This window comes from Pteronotus mesoamericanus, unplaced genomic scaffold (genome assembly GCF_021234165.1).
Source record: "Pteronotus mesoamericanus isolate MK-2021 breed Mesoamerican mustached bat unplaced genomic scaffold, CSHL_Meso_final contig_65, whole genome shotgun sequence".
NCBI classification, from domain to species: Eukaryota; Metazoa; Chordata; class Mammalia; order Chiroptera; family Mormoopidae; genus Pteronotus; species Pteronotus mesoamericanus.
This window is the reverse complement of record NW_026555228.1, coordinates 5,814,724-5,833,882: the sequence shown is the minus strand read 5'-3', so window position 1 is coordinate 5,833,882 and position 19,159 is coordinate 5,814,724. Positions and strand designations below refer to the sequence as shown.

General features: G+C 40.1%; 1 protein-coding gene across 2 annotated transcripts in view; it reads right to left on the bottom strand.

The window, feature by feature from the left end:
• Nucleotides 1-14,201: 14,201 nt before the first annotated feature.
• MOSPD2 (motile sperm domain containing 2) overlaps nt 14,202-19,159 on the bottom strand; it is a 39,484-nt gene continuing 34,526 nt past the window's right edge. The window contains exons 14-15 of one of the 2 annotated variants that reach the window (XM_054581077.1): nt 17,334-17,436; nt 14,202-16,738 (exon numbers count right to left, since the gene is read on the bottom strand). In XM_054581077.1, the coding sequence (XP_054437052.1) occupies nt 16,601-16,738; nt 17,334-17,436 (241 nt within the window). In that variant the 3' untranslated portion in view covers nt 14,202-16,600. The remainder of the gene's footprint in view (nt 16,739-17,333; nt 17,437-19,159) is intronic. The other variant, XM_054581078.1, reaches the window with a different exon arrangement.

Below are 19,159 nucleotides of genomic sequence, written 5' to 3'. Positions count from 1 at the left end.
ATTAGGGACAGTAAGAGATTATACTAATAGCTAATGATAAAATAGAACAATTATAATAATATACTGTAATAAATGTTATGTGAATGTGGTCTCTCTCTTCCCCTCAAAATATCTTATTGTACGGTACTTACCCTCCTTCCTGTGATAATGTGAGATGATAAAATGCCTATGAGATGAAGTGAGGTGAATGACATAGCATTGTGACATAGTGTTCGGTTCCTATTGACCTTCTGACTGTACATCATGGGAGATTATCTGCTTCAGGCCATGATGATGTTGATAGTTGGATGTCAAGAGCAGACAATGTTGATGTTTGGGGAGATTGAATATTTTGGGACCAGGGTGGACAATGAGTAACTGAAAAGGGAAAAAAATGAAACCACAGCTAAAGGTGGCCTACTGTAGTAAGAAATTACGTTTTTATATTTTGTTCAACGTCTTGTCATCTTTCTATTACATAATTTAGGTTCATTTTAGTGGTTTTATTGGTGGCTTTTACTGAATTGTTAAAAGGAATACATGCCTTTGGAAAAGCATAATCATTTATAGCTGTTGTAGACGGCAGCGCTGGCTATGAGGACTCCAGCTGAGATACGGCATTTGGATTTTAGACAGTGCATCATTTCTTTGATTCACTTATCAATTCATTAATTCAGCTTGTATTTGTTCAACAGTCTATGCCTTACCAGGCGCTGGTCTGGGCCCTGGGGATCCAAAGATGAGTGAGGGAGAACTTTAGCCTATAAGGGAGAGTAGTGGTGTCTGGAGAACCTTCCTGGAGGAAGTGATACCCGGGAGACCCAAGGCATGAAAAACAATCCACATGGTGAAGCACAGGAGCTGAGCGTGTGTTTCTGGCAGAGAGTACAACATGGGAAATGGTCAGCAGTTAGTCATGACCCTTCCAGGGAACTGAAAGTAAAGAATGGCTGGAGCTGAGAATGGAAGGGGAAGAGGCAAAGATGATGCTGTAGAAATAATGCAGAGGTCAAATCATGAAGCTCTTGTCAGCCTTTGCTATGCCAGGTATGGCGCCAAGGTCTAGTACTATTAGCATCAGCTGGGAGCTTTTTGTAAATACAGACGCTCAGGCCTGAGAAGCACTGCTCTGAGACACATGAAGGCTGCATTGTTTATTGGAGCCTTTATTCTGAGGGATGTGGGCAACTATTACATGGATTTTAGGCACTGAAAGTTGGCTAAACCAATATCTCCTGGTGCCCTTGCCTGCCTTTGCCATAGGTGCAAGATAGGTGAGCATGTAGCTCAATATTGACCTTCCCAGACTCCTTTGCAGTGGCAGAAAGGGCAGAGCACCTCAGTGGAAATCTATTGGAGTGGTTTTTGAGAAAGCGACTGCTTTCCCAATTAAAATAACAGGTGTGATTGGCAGATCCATTTGCCATTTCTTCCTGCCTTCAATGGGGATGTGATTCCCAGAGCTGTGGCAGCCATCTTGATGATGGCAAAAAAAGGTCAGTGCTAGCCTTGATTTGTTGGATTTTAGAGGTTCATCCAGGAGCCACTCCCTGCAGACGCCATTTGTTGGGTTTTTTTGTTGGCTTGCCACTGAAAACACTCCTGTGACAAGTCCAGAATGATAGATCCTTACAATATCAGTTAGTGTTATGTTTGTACACACACACACACACACACACACACACACACACACACACCCGCCCCAAAACGACATTTGTTTGAACAAGAGAGATATTTACTACCCTCTCACATACAGAAAAAATTAGCAGTACAGAGTCTAGACTATATTGGCAGTTACCACAAAACACCAGGAACTCTGCTCTTTTTGCCGTTGTCAGTGTATAACTTCCAGCCTCATGATAGTTGTTGGAATTCCACGCATCCCTTCTGCACTCCAGGTCAATGGGCTGTGGAGGAGGAAGAAACTTTCCTCTACCCTCAAGGTTCTTTTGTCTGGTCTGATGATTAAATCTACATGAGACAGATCAACAAGGGAAAATAAACATTTAATTACATACATACCTTTACATACATGAGAGGCCCAGAGACAGAAAGGGAAAATGAGGTATAGATGGCATTCAGAGCTAAGGATGAGGTAAGGTGCCTTGCAGCGTCAGAAGGAAGGAAGGTCATTGCAGGGTGATAAGAGCAGATGTCATAAAAAGTTATTTCTGGCAATGGCCCTTATTATGGGCCAAGCCCCTAATTTAAATTCCTTAAGGGAGAGGTAAAAGTTTCATGTGAGCCTGCAGGGTCTCGGTTGCCTTTAGGTCAAAAGAACCTGCATACCACAAGGGTACATCTTGGGGTGACTCATTCTGAACCCCCACAAGGCCACTTCCTAGTTTTTAATGAGCCTTCCTTGAAATCCCGCACCACACTAATACATACAGTTCATGACTTGTTACATATTTACACTTTGCTGGGAAGGAGGCTAAGGAATGTGTTTTTTTTCTGTGTTGCCATGTCCGAAACTAAAAACCAGAACTCTATGACAAAAGTAAGTGGGAAAGAATAGACATTTAACATCCACGTTTCTCTGGAAGATTCCACCACAATCAGGTTTGCATTTCAGAAAGATCATTCTGATAGTAGTGTGGAAAGCAGGTTGCAGGGAAGAAGTCAAGTGGTAGGCAGACCAATGATGAGGCAATGGAATATTCCAGGACTGAGATTGGGAACTACAGACCATAAGCTAAATCTGGCCTGCCACTTGTTTTTGTAAATAGTTTTATTGCAATGTAGGTCACACATTTAGATATTGTCTATGGCTGTGTAGAGCAGGAAAAATCATTTTCCTTCTACCCTTCTAGGTTCTCGACCAAGATCCCTCCTGTAATCAAAGACAGATTAATAGGAAAAAAACAAACTGAAGTTTAATAACATGGAACTGCCTGTGTATAAGGGAGAGACCCAGGAAAACTGAGCAACTCCCTGAGCTGGCCCAAGCCAGCACCTAATTACCACCCCCAACTAAAGTCAAAAGAAGTTGTTCAGGAAGGGGGGGGGGGCCCCGCTGGTAGGGCGATGACCTGACCACAAAAGGGAAAAAACAAAGGCAAGGTTGTTATGCAGATTTACGTCCTTGCCTTCTCCACTGATAGGAGGTCTTGAAGACCCAGCATCACCTTGTTCTTCCTGGTAAGAGAGGGAGACAAAAATGGGATTGCCCTTAGAAATGTAAATGTCTTACAAAAGGGTAACCTCTACTCTGTTTACAGAGATTCTCCTGTGTCTGCTGTTTCTCAAAAATAATCAGGTCAAATGTCCTCACCACAACTATGACCAAAAAGATGTTAATTGTGTAATGTCATGGATGTGTTAAAAAAAACTTACTGTGATAATCATTTCAAAATATATATGTGTATCAAATCATCGCATTGGATACCTTAAATTTACCGAATGTTATATGTCAATTATAGCTCAATAACCTGGGAAAAATAGAATATGTTTCTATTAAGTGTATTAAATGCATTTTTGAATTAAGATATTTCCAACTTACAAGGGGTTTATTGGGATGTAAAGCTGTCATAAGTCGATGCACATCTGCCCTCTGGCAGGAAGTGCAGCACTCAGCAGAATTTCTGTCTTCATAGAAACATCAAGATGGAAAATAAGATGCAAAAAGGAAATTGCCATTAACACAGAGAGAGAGTTGGGCTGAGATGAAAGGATTATATGTAGTTATATCCAAGTCTGCCAATACTTTAACTTTAAACATACTTACATGCGATAAAATCCCCTAAGTTAAGATTCTCATACTGCCCTTGAGGTCTGCTTGGATTTGCCCTTTGTGAAGGAAAGCCAACAAAGGCAGTGTGTTTTCCAGAGGTAGTAACTGCTTACTGGCCAGGAGCTCAGGCTCAAAGCTGCTCCTGCGGAGCAGAGAGCAATAAAGCTGGCTCTCATGGTGAGCTTTCATCTCAGGGAATGGCAAAAGTGTTTCACATATTTAGCTGATCCACAGATAACACAGATAAATATTTGCCCAGATAGGAATAAGAAGGAAGAGTCAGACATATGCGATCTGGCCATGACTAAAATATAAACTAGCCGTAGGAGGTAAAATAGGATATGGGAAATGCAAATCTACAGAAAGTTCTTTGAGACTGCATGCATCTTTTATTTTTAAATTTTTAAAATTGATCAGGGAGAGAGTGGGGGTGGGGGGAGAGAAACAAAGAAACACTGATTTGTTGTTCCACTTCGTTATGCATTCATTGGTCGCTTCTTCTATGTGCCCTGACTAGATATTGAACCCGCAACTTTGGTGCATCGGGATGACTCTCTAACCAACTAAGCTATACACGCTCTGTCATATTCAATTAATTTTATAAATGGAATTTAGAAAATGAGAATATAAAGATCTATACTGGGCTTTATCAGTAAACCCCTTCTTCCTTTATTTACAAGGATCTTGGCATTTTAACTTTGAAACATCATCTTTGGCTCTGACTTAAATTCCTGTTGCAGGCTGGCTTTACAGGCAGGTACACAGCATCCCTTGAACGTGTATTAAAACTCCCTCCACAATGTTTTCCAAAATGAGTTCTCAGTATACCTAGTCCTCAAATGTATTGCTTGGAAAGAGATTCCATGGTTTTAGAAATTTGGGAAATACAATACATAATATTCTTGGAGATTTGTCATGCATATTAGTACATTAAAGATTCTGAGAAATCTCTCAGGGGAAACTTTAATTTTGTTTAAGAGTGCTTCTCAAAATTATATGACGATGGAAGCCCATTGGCCCAGAATAAACTATAGAATTGGTATTGTAAGGGATCTCTTTGGGGAAAATGCAGACGTTTAGAGATAGAAAATGGCCCTTGAGAAGCCTCTCGGTCATGATATTCACAAAGTCATAGCGTTCTCTGCTCTGAGGTGAGGAGAGGAAGAAAAGCTGGGGACGCTCCATTTGACATGTGGGTGAGCCTGCGCCCTGCCTGCTCTAGCATCCATGACAAATGACAGAGGGAGCATCTTTCCTGCTGGCCTGTAATTCCTACTGGGGCTGCGGACCAGGTAGTCTAGGTTCTTCGAGAACAACCACTGTTTCTTTTGCCTGCTATTTTTTTTTCCCTACAGTACCAAGAGCTATGCTTGGTTAATGTTACTTGAGTGACGTGCATGAGGAAAAAAGGTAGAAACAAAGAAGAAGGCTAGAACCTCAGAATAGTCTGTTTTTTAAATCCCAGGAATGAATTCCTTCAACACATAGGCTCTACCTATTTGGCACATATGTGTTAGGGGATGGACACTTGATAGTAAACACCACCCCTTCCCATTTGGCATTTATAGTTTAATGGGGAGAAAGAGAGAAAGACATCAATTTAAAAAATCCACAAATATCTCAATATATGCTGCAGTAAGTGCTATGAAGAAAATGTGGTGGCATCATGAGAACATCTAATAGTGGGACCTGATCACGTCCTTGGAATGAGAGATACTTAACCTTTTTAAAAAAATTGAGACATAATTGACGTAGAGTATTGTATTAGCTTCTGATATACAACGTACTGGTTCGATGTTTGTATCGCAAAGTGGTCACCACAATAAGTCTAGTTAATATCTATCACCTCACAGAGTTACAATTTTTCTTTTCTTGGGATGAGAACATTTAAGTTTACTCTCTTAGCAACTTTCAAATATGCAATACAGTGTTAGTAACTATAGTCACCATACTGTATGTTACATCCCTAGCTTTATAACTAGAAATTTATACCTTTTTGGTATAAAAATTCGTGCCTTTTGATTCCCTTTCACTCATTTGGCCTACCCTTCTCCCTCTGCTTCTAGCAACCACCAATCTGCCCTCTGAATCTATGAGCTTGTTTTGTTTATTTTAGATTCCACATATAAATGAGATCATATAGTATTTGTCATTCTCTGTCTGATTTATTTCACTTAGCATAATGTTCTCAAGGTCATCCATGTTGTTACAAATAGTAAGATTATTTTTTTATGGCTGAATAATATTCCATTGTGTGTGTGTGTCCGTTGGTAGACACATAGGTTATTTCCATGCCTTGGCTATGGTAAGTAATGCTGTAATGAACATGGGAGTACATATATTTTTTTCAACTAGTGTTTTTATTTTCTTCAGGAAGCAGAATTGCTGGGTCATAGGGTAGTTCTATTTTTAATTTTTTTGAGGAACTTCTATACTGTTTTCCACAGTCACTGCACTAATTTACTTTCCCACCAACAGGGCCCTTTTCTCCACATCCTTGTTGTCTCTTGTCTTTTTGATAATAGCCATTGTAACAGATATGAGGTGTTATTTCACTGTGGCTTAGGTTTGCATTTCCCTGATGATGAGTGATGTTGAGCATCTTTTCATGTACCTCTTGGCTACTTGTGTGTCTTTCTTTGGAAGACAGTCTATTCCGGGAGTGTCCAGCCTGTAGCCCGCGGGCTGCATGAGGCCTGGGATGACTATGAATCCAACACAAAATTTTAAATTTTCTTAAAACATTATGAGATTTTTTGCTTTTGTTAGTGTTTGTGTATTTAACGTGTGGCCCAAGACAACACTCCTACTTCAATGTGGCCCAGAGATGCCAAAAGGTTGGACATCCCTGGTCTGCCCATTTTTTAATATCTTTTGTTTCCTTTTGTTTTGCTTTGCTAGTTAGCTGTATGAGTTCTTTTTAAAACCATTTTTTAATTGAATTTATTGGGATGACATTGTTTAATAAAATTACATACATTTCAGGTATACAATTCTGTAATACATCATATATATATTGTATTGCGTGTTTATCATCCTGTCAAAGCTTACAGTATCAAATCCAAAAAAAAAAAAAAATCATTGTCAAGACTGATGTTAAAGAGCTTACTGCCTATGTTTTTGTCTAGGACTTTTATGGTTTCAGGTCTTACATTTTGGTCATTAATCAACTTTGAGTTAATTTGTGTATGTTGTAAGATAGTGGTCCAGTTTCATTCTTTTGCATGTGGCTGTCCAGTTTTGCAAACACCATTTATTGAAGAGACTATTCTTTCCCCATTGTGTATTCTTGGCTCCTTTGTTGTAAATTAATTGATGATACGTGCATGTTTATTTGTGAGTTCTCTTTTCTGTTACATTTATCTATATGTTTGTTTTTATGCCAGTACCATGCTGTTTTGATTACTATAGCTTTGTAATATAGTTTGAAATCAGGGCACATGATGCCATCAGCTTTGTTCTTCTTTCTCAAGTTTGCTTTGGCTATTTAGGGTCTTTTGTGATACCATACAAATTCTAAGATTTTTTTTTCTATTTCTGTGAAAAAAATGCCCTTGGAATTTGGTATGGATTGCATTGAATCTATAGATTGTTTTGGATAGTGTGGCATTTTAACAATATTAATTTTTCCAATTAATGAGCACAGAATATCTTTCTATTTATTTGTGTCTTCAGTTTATTTCATTAATGTCATAGTTTTCAGTGCACACGTCTTTCACTTCCTTGGTTAAATTTATTCCTAAGTACTTTATTCTTTTTGATGCAATGATAAATGGGATTTTCTTCATTTATTTTCTTTTTATTTTTTTAAGGTTTTTGTTTATTTTATTTTTAGGGAAAGGAGGGAGAAAGAGAGGGAAAGAAAAATCAGTGTGTGGTTGCCTCTTGCTCACTCCCCACTGGGGACGCAGCCTGCAACCCAGGCATGTGCCCCAGCTGGGAATTGAACCAGCGACCCCTTGCTTCACAGTCTGGTGCTCAATCCACAGAGCCACACCAACCAGGGCTCATTTATCCTTCTGATAGTTCATTATTAGTACATAGAAACAAAATTTTGCATATTGATTTTGTGTCCTGCAACTTTACTGAATTCGTTCATTAATTCTAATAGTTTTTTTTTTTTTGAGGAATCTTTAGGATTTTCTCTATATAATACCATGTTATCTGCAAATAGTGACTGTTTACTTCTTCCTTTACATTTTGGATGCCTTCCATTTTTATTTCTCGCCTAATTTCTCTGGCTAGGACTTCCAGTACAATGTTAAATGAAAGTGGTGGCAGTAGGAAGAGGGGGCCATTTTCTAAGCAAAGGATGAACTGAGAGCAGTGTGAAGAGGTGAAGGTGGGTGAAGGGAAGAGAATTACAGGCAGACAGATAGGACCAGACCGTAAGAGGAGGAGAGGGGGGGATTAATGCGACAGAAAAGGGTGAGAAGTGCCAGATCATTCAGGAGCTTGTAGGCCAAGTTAGGAAACTGAATCTGGGGAGTGATATGATAGGATGTGCATTTTCAGTGGGTCCTGAATGTCCCGAATGCAATATAGACGAAGGACTGCAGAGAGTCAAAGGGGATATCCAAACACTTTCTGAGATTATTGCAGATGTCCATGTGAGAGATACCGTGGACTGAAGAAGGGGTGCTGGCAGAGGAGAGGGAGAGAATTGGAGAGGGGAGGGCCAAGCGTGACGGTCAGGTTCGTAGATGCTGTGAATGGAAGGAGGGTGGTGCCACCCATTGAGATGGGGACCGGAAGACTTGGGTCCAGGGGAAGACCATGAGTTGTTATTGATATTTTGTGATGGATACGTGGAACTGCTGAGTTGACGGTAGATGCACATGTCTAGACTTAAAACAGGGAGGTCTGGTTTGAATATCCAAGGGTTAAAGGCTTACTGATGGTAACTGTAGCCCTGGGTGTGGAGGAGATCACCTATGGAGAGAGAGGAGAGTCCATTTCTAACTTTAACATCTTAAAGACTTGGAAGAGGAAGATGAGCAAGTAAAGGACACTAGCGAGTGTTGGTGGAAGAAGAAAAGTAGGAGTTCGTTGTCTTGGGAACCTAGTGGTTGGTATAGCCAAATGCTGCTGCAAAAAATCTCTTCAAATTTAGGCTCAAACAGGTCCATTGATGCAGTGACAAGGCGGTAACTGCTGGACTTTAGCAAGTACTGTTTTGTTAGAGTGATGGAAAGAGACATTGGAATGGATGAGTAAACGGAGAGGGATGGAAATGGAGGTACGGTGAGGACTCTTCCTAAAGAGGTTTGTCTAAGGAAGACCAGGTTTCAGTTCTGATTTTGGTCCTATATGAGCCACCATACTTATATCTGGCTCGCAATCTTAGAATCAAGAGGGTCTAATCCACTCAATTATGTAGAATGGCAAATATATGAACGCTTTTCTTTCATTGTCAATTCTTTTATGCCTCGTAAGAGACTCTTGCTGATGGTTATTCTAGTTTAAAAGACACAGTACGTATATTTATTGTACTACGTAACATCCTCCCCAAAATACAAGTCAAATACTTTATCCGGTATCAAAATTAAAGTTTGGATTCAGCTCAGGTATGGTTTACTATGTCCATCTCTGTTGTGGCATGTTCTTAATGAGTTTCCAGGGGAAATCCTCACAATATTCAAGTCTACCGTAAGCACTGACTTTAGAATGCAACTCCTCTAAAGGACATACCTCCACTTTCAATGACTGAGATGTTAAGCAATCTCAAAGGCCTCAGCTCAGTAAATGCTGGATTTGCAAGGAAGCTTTGTTTTTTGTTTTTACATCAGTTTCCTTTTACCTTTCCTTTTTAGCAACTTATCAGTCAGCCACATTTAAAAAATTAAAATTACTAGACTCTGTCATACTGTTCTTATTGCCCCTAATAATAACCTCGTCTCTGTCCACCCTGCTAGTAGCTGGAGTCACAGTTAGATTATTGGAAAAGTACTCCAAACACACTTTTGACATTTACTTTATGACTGAGAGGAGTGATTTGGTATTTGACTCAGGTTGCTTAAGCACATTTGTCTCTTAGTGAGTGAAAACAGTACAGGACAAATTGAACTGCAAATAGTAAGGTATCATACATAGACTGAATCTGTATGATAGCATTAGAGTGGAGGCTTGATGTAGGAAAAGATAGCAGAATATTGGAATGAAAAAGACAAATGATTCACTTTTTTGTTTTTATAGTCCCAGGCCCAGCAACAGGGGACAGGCATACTGTTAGGAGTTTTGAATCTTCTTGCAGTTAGAAACAAGAATACAAATCTGAATTTGTTGGGCCATAAGAACATGCAGGACAGTTTGGGATGACTTTTAAAAACTAGTGAGATTTTCAACACACATACGTATATATAGAACTCTAGAACGACCTGACAATTTGCAGGGGACTTTCTGGAGAAATTCAAGGCACTGGCATTTGGTCCAGAGTACATTGGGCTGTATAAATGCTGGAAATCATGACGCAAGTCTCTGTAAGTATTTTTTTCTTTTCTTACAGTTCTAAACTGTTTCTTTAGCTACCTTCACAGGGCCTATTTTTGTCTGAGAAAACTAATTTAAACAAACTAACTAAAGTGAACGGATTATTCCAACAGAAAAGGGAAAGTTTAAAAAAACTGTTTTTCATTAGAGCTTTGTTTACAAAAGCACATAATTAGTGGAAGTCCCCTTCGCCCCAGCACATCTACTTATCACGAGAATGGTTTTGAAGCGATCTTTATGATTAAATAAACATTTAAAATAGTGGTGGCATACTTTTTGTTAATAGTTTATTTACAAAAGTTTGAATACTTGTGCGCACCGACCTATGAGACTGAAGAAAGCCAACTGCGATAGAGACATACTGTTCAGCATGCCTGTCATTTGGTGCTTAACATAGACATTCCAGGGTACTTCCTCTCCTGTGGAGGACATTGGCGAATTCCAAGCAGGAAATCAGATTGGGTAAAAAGTTGGGGCCAGCTCTCTGACCCTCTGTCTCCTGGTCTGTAAAATGGAGAGATGAGGCTGCATGAGCTTGCAAGTCCTCCCAACCCCCTGCATAACCGTCACCGTTTGCTTGGGGGCCACGGCTATTGAATGTGATGGGAAAGCGCTCCTACGTAGGTTACCTTATACAGCAGGAGGGATTTTGCAGAGCACATGTAATTAAGGCTCCTGATCCATTACCTTTGGAGTCATCAGAAAGAGGGTTGTTCTGGGGGAGCCTGACCCCATTAGGTCAGCCCTTAAACAGAACTGGGCCCTTTCTGAAAGAAATTTCAAGTGGGATCAGCCATGTTGTGAACTGATGATGAAAGAGTCCACAGAGCAAGGACCTGGAAGTGCCCTTTAGGAGCTGAGAGCCATCCCTGGCTAATAGCCAGCAAGCAGTTTAGGACCTCAGTCTAATGGCCACAAGAAAAGAAATTCAGCCAGCAACCAGAGGGCACTTGGCAATGGACAGTGGATCTTCATCCACTTGAGGCTTCAGAGAGGATGCCGATGGCTGACAGCTTCATTTTAGTCTTGTGTGACCTTGGGCAGAGAATCCAGGCATGTTGTTCAGGGTCAACCCACACAAATTGTAATTTGTGTTCAGGCACTAAATGTGCAGTAGTTTGTTACAAGGCAATAAAAAAACTTATGTGCTCTGATTTTAGTAAATACCATATTTTGCCGTGTAAAAGGTGTGCTTTTTTTTTTTGCCCACACTTTTGAGGGCAAAATAAGGATGTGCGTTATCCATGGGTATGATTACATACCACAGGTATAATAATGGGTCCCATGTATAATACACCCAAAAACATGGGTGTGCATTATACATTGCAAAGTATGGTACATACTTCGTTGAAGTCACTAGACTTATGACCGAGACAACTAGGAACAACACACCCTACTAGATCCCCTTCTATGGTGATGAATAAACTTCAAAGAAGGTTGATGCTGTGCTCCAAATTCCCCATCAAAGAAAACAGTAAATTAACTCATATGTTTCAAAACTTTGTCAAACTAAGGTCTATTTGTAGCTTAGAATACCAAGAAACTTATTTTTCTAGCCAAAGGTCTTGAGTGAATGTTGTGTTTTGTCACCTCCACATCTCCTCAGAGTTAGGGGTGTCAACCCCTCACACAGTTGAAAATTTGTGTATAATTTTCACTCCTTCAGAACTTAGCTACTAATAATAGCCTAGTGTTTACTGGAAGCCTTGCAGATAACATAGTTAATTAACACATATTTTGTGTTATATATATTATATACTATACTGTTACAATAAAGCAAGCTAGAGAAAAGAAAATCATGAGGAACAAAAAAATATATTTTACAGCCCTGGCTGATGTGGCTCACTGGTTTGAGTGATAACCTGAGAACTGAGGAGTCACTGGTTCGATTCCCAGTCAGGGCACATGCCTGGCTTGTGGGCTAGGTTCCTGTGTGGGGACATGTGATGGATGTATTTCTCAGATATTGATGTTTCTCCCCCTTTCTCCCTCCCTCCCCTCTCTTTAAAAATATATAAAGTCTTAAAAATATATTATTTGTTGAAAAAAATCCATGTATAACTGGACCTGTGCAGTTGATACTCGTGTTGTTCCAGGGTCAACAATAGTCTGTCTTCTTTTTTCTTCTGCTGTTTAGTGAAGGTAAAGCCTTTAGGCCTGTCCTTTCAACACTTCAACCTATTAGTCAGACGTGGCAGCTCTGGATAGTTGTAACAGACAAGTATTGGATTTGCAAACCTAGTTCGACTCTGCTTTGAAACCAACTGGCCACATGACCTTGGGAAAGAGAATTACTTCTCAGGCCCTTGAGAAATTTCTTATGTATAAAACACATCTTATGACATATTCCCAGAATTTTCAGGACAAAGGAGCGTGCACTGGTAGCTTCAAGGACACTCAAACTCTCCCTCTAGAAATACTTCAAAATGTGCACATATCTTGCTCCTATGGGTCAGGGAGCTGTTCCTCTGTATTCTTGCCGGTTGAACCAATAGTGTCAAATATTTCAACACGCACAAGAGATCAGTAAGGGATGTGATGAATAGTGTAGGGAAGGGCAGAAAATGTTTGGACATTACAGGGAGGTAATTTTATTCAATGTAAGACAAAATTATGAAGATGTGAGAGATCCTATGTGATATTTTAATTGAATTGTTAGAAACTCAAGGGGTAATGGTTACAGGTGGACTATTGCAAGATCAGTTCTGTGTATGTAGTGTTTTGAAGGGGTTGTGCTGGTACTTGAAGAAAACATCTGAAGAAAACATCTCCCTCAGACTGGAAGGGGTCCTCCTTCACTGGAGTCAAGGCAGCCAAGTGTCACTGGCCTAGGTGTGTCCCTTGGCCTAGGCAGCAGAATTCAGAGTGAGGTGCCAAGAAGGCAAGGTAGGAGTGCAAAGCAGGGTAATGTTTGGAGAACTGACCTTTGTCTCTGAATGAGGTGGGATGTTCGGGGAGATGAAGCGAAGGGAGAAAAGCTCTAGAAAGGCAGGCCGGAAGGAGGTGGAGACATCAGCAGAGCCAGGCCAACCTCTCCATGCTTTAAATGCGTTCTTTTCTGTCGACCTCACATCAGTCGCTAGATGTGGTACTATGATTAGCAGACTCACTTGGGAACAAGGAAACTGAGGCCCAAAGAGGTCAATTCGTGTTCCCAAGTCACACAGAGAGCAAGTGGCAGGCAGTCTTACTTCAGAGGCTTCCCTGCTAACCACCATTGCCTCACTTGGAACAAATGGGAGGATTTCCATTCTGCCCTCTCGGGCCAGGGAGGAGAGGGCAGCCCTATGCCAATGGGGTCCCATGTTGTGACATCAGGACACCTTGAGCTGCTGGTGAAAATCAGGAGGAGAAAGAGCTGCAGACTGTGGTCAAGTAACCAGAGCTTTCCTAGCTCTTCTGTTTCCTAGAAAACCATCTTTTGGGAAAGGAGACCACACCCGCCACAAAGACGTGGTGCTTCTTGTTGGGTTGCCTTTGTCTTTGTAGCTCCATTTTTATTTGCTCCGACGATTTTGTACCTCCACCTCTTTCTCTGTTTGGAAGATAAATTGGTCCCATTTGTTCCTAAGGAGCAGTAGCTGCCCTTTGGGCCTATTCCCTCCCACTGCACCTCGCCAGCCGGGTGGTGCGGGTGCTCCGGGGCCTCCTCACAGGGGCTGCATTCCCTGACCCAGCGGCCGGGCAGGTGTGGGGGCCTGGGGGGTTGTAGGGCCGCCCTGCTGACGGGTTGCATCTTGGAGCCCGCAGCCGTGACAGTCCAATGCTAAGTCTGAAGAAAACACAGCTTCAGGGAACAGCAGCCAGACCCTGACTCAGGCCAGGAAACGGGACACACTGTGGACAGGTCACCTGCTAACATAATCGCATCTTTGGAAGCTTGCGGGGCTGTCCTTATAAAAATGCAAAGCAAGTCTAAGAGAAATTAATGTGATCCTTAAAAGGTCAAAGTGAGGCTCAACATTGGTTTTAAGACGCTTTATCAATGAGAGACCAGAGATTTTTTCCTGATGATATTTATTTCATAAATGCAATTATTTTTCTAAAACATATTAAAATAGAAAACATGTTCTTTTGATCAATTTATACAAAGAAAATACCAATATAGTAATAAAAATACTGAAAATATATGAAAAGCACCAGAACATTAGAGAAATTACACTGACAACAATTCTAGGAATATATCTTTTGCAATTGTACAATAAAGTGCTATTAAACCCAGTCAAAATTAATGGCAAGATATAAAAAGTTATGCTATTATTATGAAATTTGAGGCTAGGTTTACCAGCAATTGCATTTTTAGGCTACTTGCAGATCAAACTAATGGTATCGCATTAATGTTTTCATGCAAAATCTATTAATTTCCATCCTTAAGTGAAAACAATCTAAATCTGTATGTCGGTTCTTGGTAATTTGGTCATAAAAGCATAATGACTTGATTCAAAATAAAACAGAGTACCAAAAATAATCAAACAAATGTAATTAAATAAACTCAAAGGAAGACAGAATAAAATCAAATGTAAATATAGTAATTAATCAAGACAAGTACAAAAGTTTAGATGCCTTTGATTTTATAGTAAATTTTCAGTAATTTCATTTAGCCACATTTAACAGACACACAAATGTTAATAAGATATGTTATTAAATTCAACTGACCAGACATTAGGGAAGAACATGTTAGTAAGTCAATGTAATTTTCATATGAAACATTAAAGGGACACTGTTAGGACAATGCATTTCCAATTTTGACTAATGATTTCCTCGTTTACTGGCCAAGGAACAGAAAGCATACATTCTGGGATTAGATTTGATTAAAGCCAGGAATCTAACATATAAGGGAAAACCGCTGTGCGCAAACACAGAGGGTTACTATGGATAGTACTTAGGGCGGACTGCAGTCACTTTCACGGCTGGAGATGGCAAACTGAAACAGAAAAACCCAAATTAAGACAAAGTAGCAGACCAGTGTCCTTTTAAGGTTTGATTTTGTAGGCCAGTTTTGAAGGGACTCTTATATGGTTCCTCATAACTCAGTTTTGGGATCATCCACCTCTCCAGATTCAAGCCACCAACACTACACTGCAGAATCAAAGAAAATCTCCAAACATGGCTCAATTGAAATTCAAAATTTATTTTACAGGAAGACTATTTTTTCTTTCATGTACAACAGGTTTATGCCTGAACCCAGATGGACTGAAACCGGTTATGTAAATGAGAACCAACTAGTTCAGTAGCCTCTGCTCCTGGCAAGGTGTTTCTTTTTAGGGGTTCGGGGACCCTCCTGGGTATTACTGTTAAAAGCGCAGAGCATCAGGCAAGTCACTGAACCCTGGTATGAAGGTTTTACAACTGATCACGAGTTGTTTCTCACTCTTAAATGGAGAACTGACACTTGAGTTTTGATTTTTCTTTTTCTCCATCCTTCTAGATACTCCAGTCTTTGTCAAGTTCCCTTTTCATAGCTGACTTTAACAAGGAACCAAAATGTAAACGAATTCTACTGCTATGAATCTCAAAAACTAACTTTTCCAAAACTTATCTAATTCCTTTCATTTAAGAAAACAGGGCAAAGACAGTGCGATACGGGATGATCAGGCCTTTAAATAAATGAAGCGAACAGGTCAGGGGCCAGGCACAGTGAGCGACATGAAACAGCGTAACAAAGGCTGAAAAGTGCGACCAGAGAGATTTTCCCCCTGGACATCACTAACAGAATTCAAAGAAAATGCAACCGAACTTAGTTTTTCAAATTCGACCTAAATGAGAGTGCTCATAAAAAAGTCCAAGGTTAATACAAGACAGGCTGTTAAGGAAGACGTAAGAAACAAAAGTGAAAGGTTGTTTGGCATTAAATAGTTTTACATTCCGAAAAATTATTGACTAGCATCTGGAAGTAGTTCTCAAAATTACAAAGTCATGATTACAGAAATTACTCTGCATGTTTTCCCCCAATATACATGTCCTATATACACAGTATAGAAAAGCTAGTAAGTCGGCTCAGCTGCTATAATCACATCATAAAAAAGCAGGTTACATTTGTTTGGCTGCAACAATGCATGTTATACTTTTCAGTTCTGCTTATATATATACACGATAAAACTTACGCTTTGGAAGTATTCAAATCAAAAGAAAAAAATAAGTTATATCGAACCTATTAATTTATACAATGGATAGGCCTTTACTTATTTTACTAACTAGCTACTCTTATCAATTTCTTCAGTGTTTCTTTTTTTTTAACAGTTTATTTTCAAGACGTGTATCTGTTCCCCTCTAAAATGCTGCACATTTCCTTTAGGAAGCACAGATATGTGACGCTGTTAGTAGCACGGTGAGGTTCTGGGTCTTACTTTTTCCAACTAATGGATGAAAGAGCCAAGTTTCCTACCGAGCACCACTTCTTTAACTGTACGACAAATAGAAGAAAGAGATGACAAAAGCAAGCGAGAGCACTGTTAAGGAAAGCAGCAGCTGCTGGAACCAGATACAACGCTGAACTTGGTCTTCAAGCTTCCTATTGCTTTCTAGTAAACGATTGAGCTAAACAGGGAGAAAAGGATGAAAGATTTTTATCAATCAACTGCACATTAATCATGTGAATGACAAACAGGAATATGAGAAACCCACACACTTCTAGGATGGGGTCCATCTACTCTGAAGGCTGGTGGCAGGAAATGCAATGAGGAATTAGATTCGTCTGGTGAACAGATGTGCATCTGCTGACTTTCATTTTGAAAAGATCTAATTTTTAGTTGAGAAAAGGAGCAAAGCAATCACTTCCTGGAAGTATCGAATCAGCTACTCAGAGGAGAGCCTTCCACCCTCTGCCTTTTTTGAATTTAAATGCACTACACAGTACCTTTTTCATGAGGTCAAATTTTTTTATTACTACCCAAAGCACCATGCCACTGTGCGATATGGTTCCTAGTTCAAATTAACATGGCCAGGGGTTTTTGAAAAGTTAGTAGATCTCCAAGAGTGACTCGCAGCTTACCATCTCTGATTTGGCTTCCCTTCGCAAAGAAGAGAGCATTTATGTTCTGGATATGCCAGAGGTTCTTATGTCAGTGGGAAAAATGGATTTCTAATGTTAATTAGCGTTAACAACACTGTATCTGGAAGAACGAGCACTTACTTGTAGACACATATCTTCACTGGCTTTATCTGACATGTTTAAAGCACCGTCTTTTAATGTAAGAGTCGTTGGTTTACTGCTCTCAACAATATGGCATCTTAACCTATGAAAATCCAAAGGAAACATAACTTTTTAAGTTTTAATTAAAAAAAAGTAAAATATAGAATGGAAAAAAAAACCTCATGAGAAGTGTATGTAACAAAAGTGAAAATATTCATTCTTCTTCCCAGATTCACCTAAGGTAGCAGCTCAATATTTTTATCTTTGAAGGGGACAGAATTTACCACCCTAAAAATATGTGTGTGTGTGTTTTTAAAGAAACAGGCACTGGAAAAGCTCTGAAAACCAAGAAGTTACCCTTTTGTAAGAGTTACTTATAAGGGAAATCTCCATTTTTAAAAAATTATTTATTTATTTTTAGAGAGGGGGAAGGGAAGGAGAAAGAGAAAGAGAGAAACATCAATGTGTGGCTGACCTAAATCTACATAACAGCCTTATAACCCTTGTTTACTACGCTTTCCTTGATAACCTCCCATAACTGGCTCCTTTACCCTGACACCTCTTTTATCTTCAGCTGGAGATGGTATTTGAGGTGGGAACTTGGGCCTTCTGGGGGGGGGCTTTACTGTTCTTTTGGGCCCCTCCCATGTATACAAGAAGGTATACATGTTATTAAACTTCGGTTTTTCTCCTGTTATCCGTCTTTGAGAGGCAGGGAGGAGGCTCAGCCAAGAACCTAGAAGGGTAAAGCAAAATTATTTTTCCTTCCCTACAGCTTGGTGGTCTACTATGGGACCTGCTGAGACACTATACTCGCTTTGGAGCCTGCAGGCTGGATCCTGGAAAACTGGCAGAAGCCGGTGAAGGGGTAAGAATTCTTACCAAAGCCAGCTCTCCCAGATGTCACTCTAGTGTCAGGCTGAGAGGGTACGGTCCTTGTCCCCTGCTTTCTAATTTAGATTCGAAAGAGAACTCTTTGGGTGAACTAGTTCCTTGGGTTTAGTGATTTCGGTAGAGATTTTTGTTGAGTACTCTTGTTTTCTATTGATCCATTTTGCTCTCAGAGAGAGATGGTCACTGTTTTCTTTTCATTTGTCGTGAGAACAAGAACCATAGGCACACTGACGTTTTCCTTTCGTCTAGTCCCATGTCCTAAGAGCTTGGTTTTGGGACCACTGAGAATCTTTTCTCTGGAAAGATGCATGCAGCTGGCAACCAGCTGAATAGCTTGGAGATCTGAGACATACAGTGACAAGCAGCTTTCTTTTTGTCTGATTGTGCCAGCTCCCATGAGAGTTTGCCATAAGAGGTCCCAGTCCATAAGGGGCCTTTGTTGTTTCAACCTTCCTTGTCTTGTAAGTGCTGGAAAGGTCCCAAGCCAGTAAGCGCCTGTCTGGTGTCAGATTAGCGTGTCTGTGACTGGAGGCACCTCACATTCTCGTGGGAAACCAGAGACAAGTTTGCACTAGACCATTTTTACTGCCTGCGACAATGCACGTTTACTTTCTCATGCTAACTTTTGGAGACAGCTTGTGAGGACTGCATTTTTTGAATCCTCTTTTGGGATACCTCTTGCATCCATGTTTAAGCCAGAAAAAGGCTTATTAGTTTGAGCTGTTGTTGAGATTAATGTAAGATCCTATTCATCAATGGCCAGGTGAGAGACGCTTTGATTTGAAAAAGCTTCTATGTTTGAAAAAAATTTTTAGAGTGTTCTCATCCTCAACAATTGTCTTCTTGGTGCCTACGGAAAGACCAAGCTGAAGGGAGGACACGAATGAATATGGTGAAGTCCCTAGCCTTAGGGACTTCCTTAGGAGATGAAA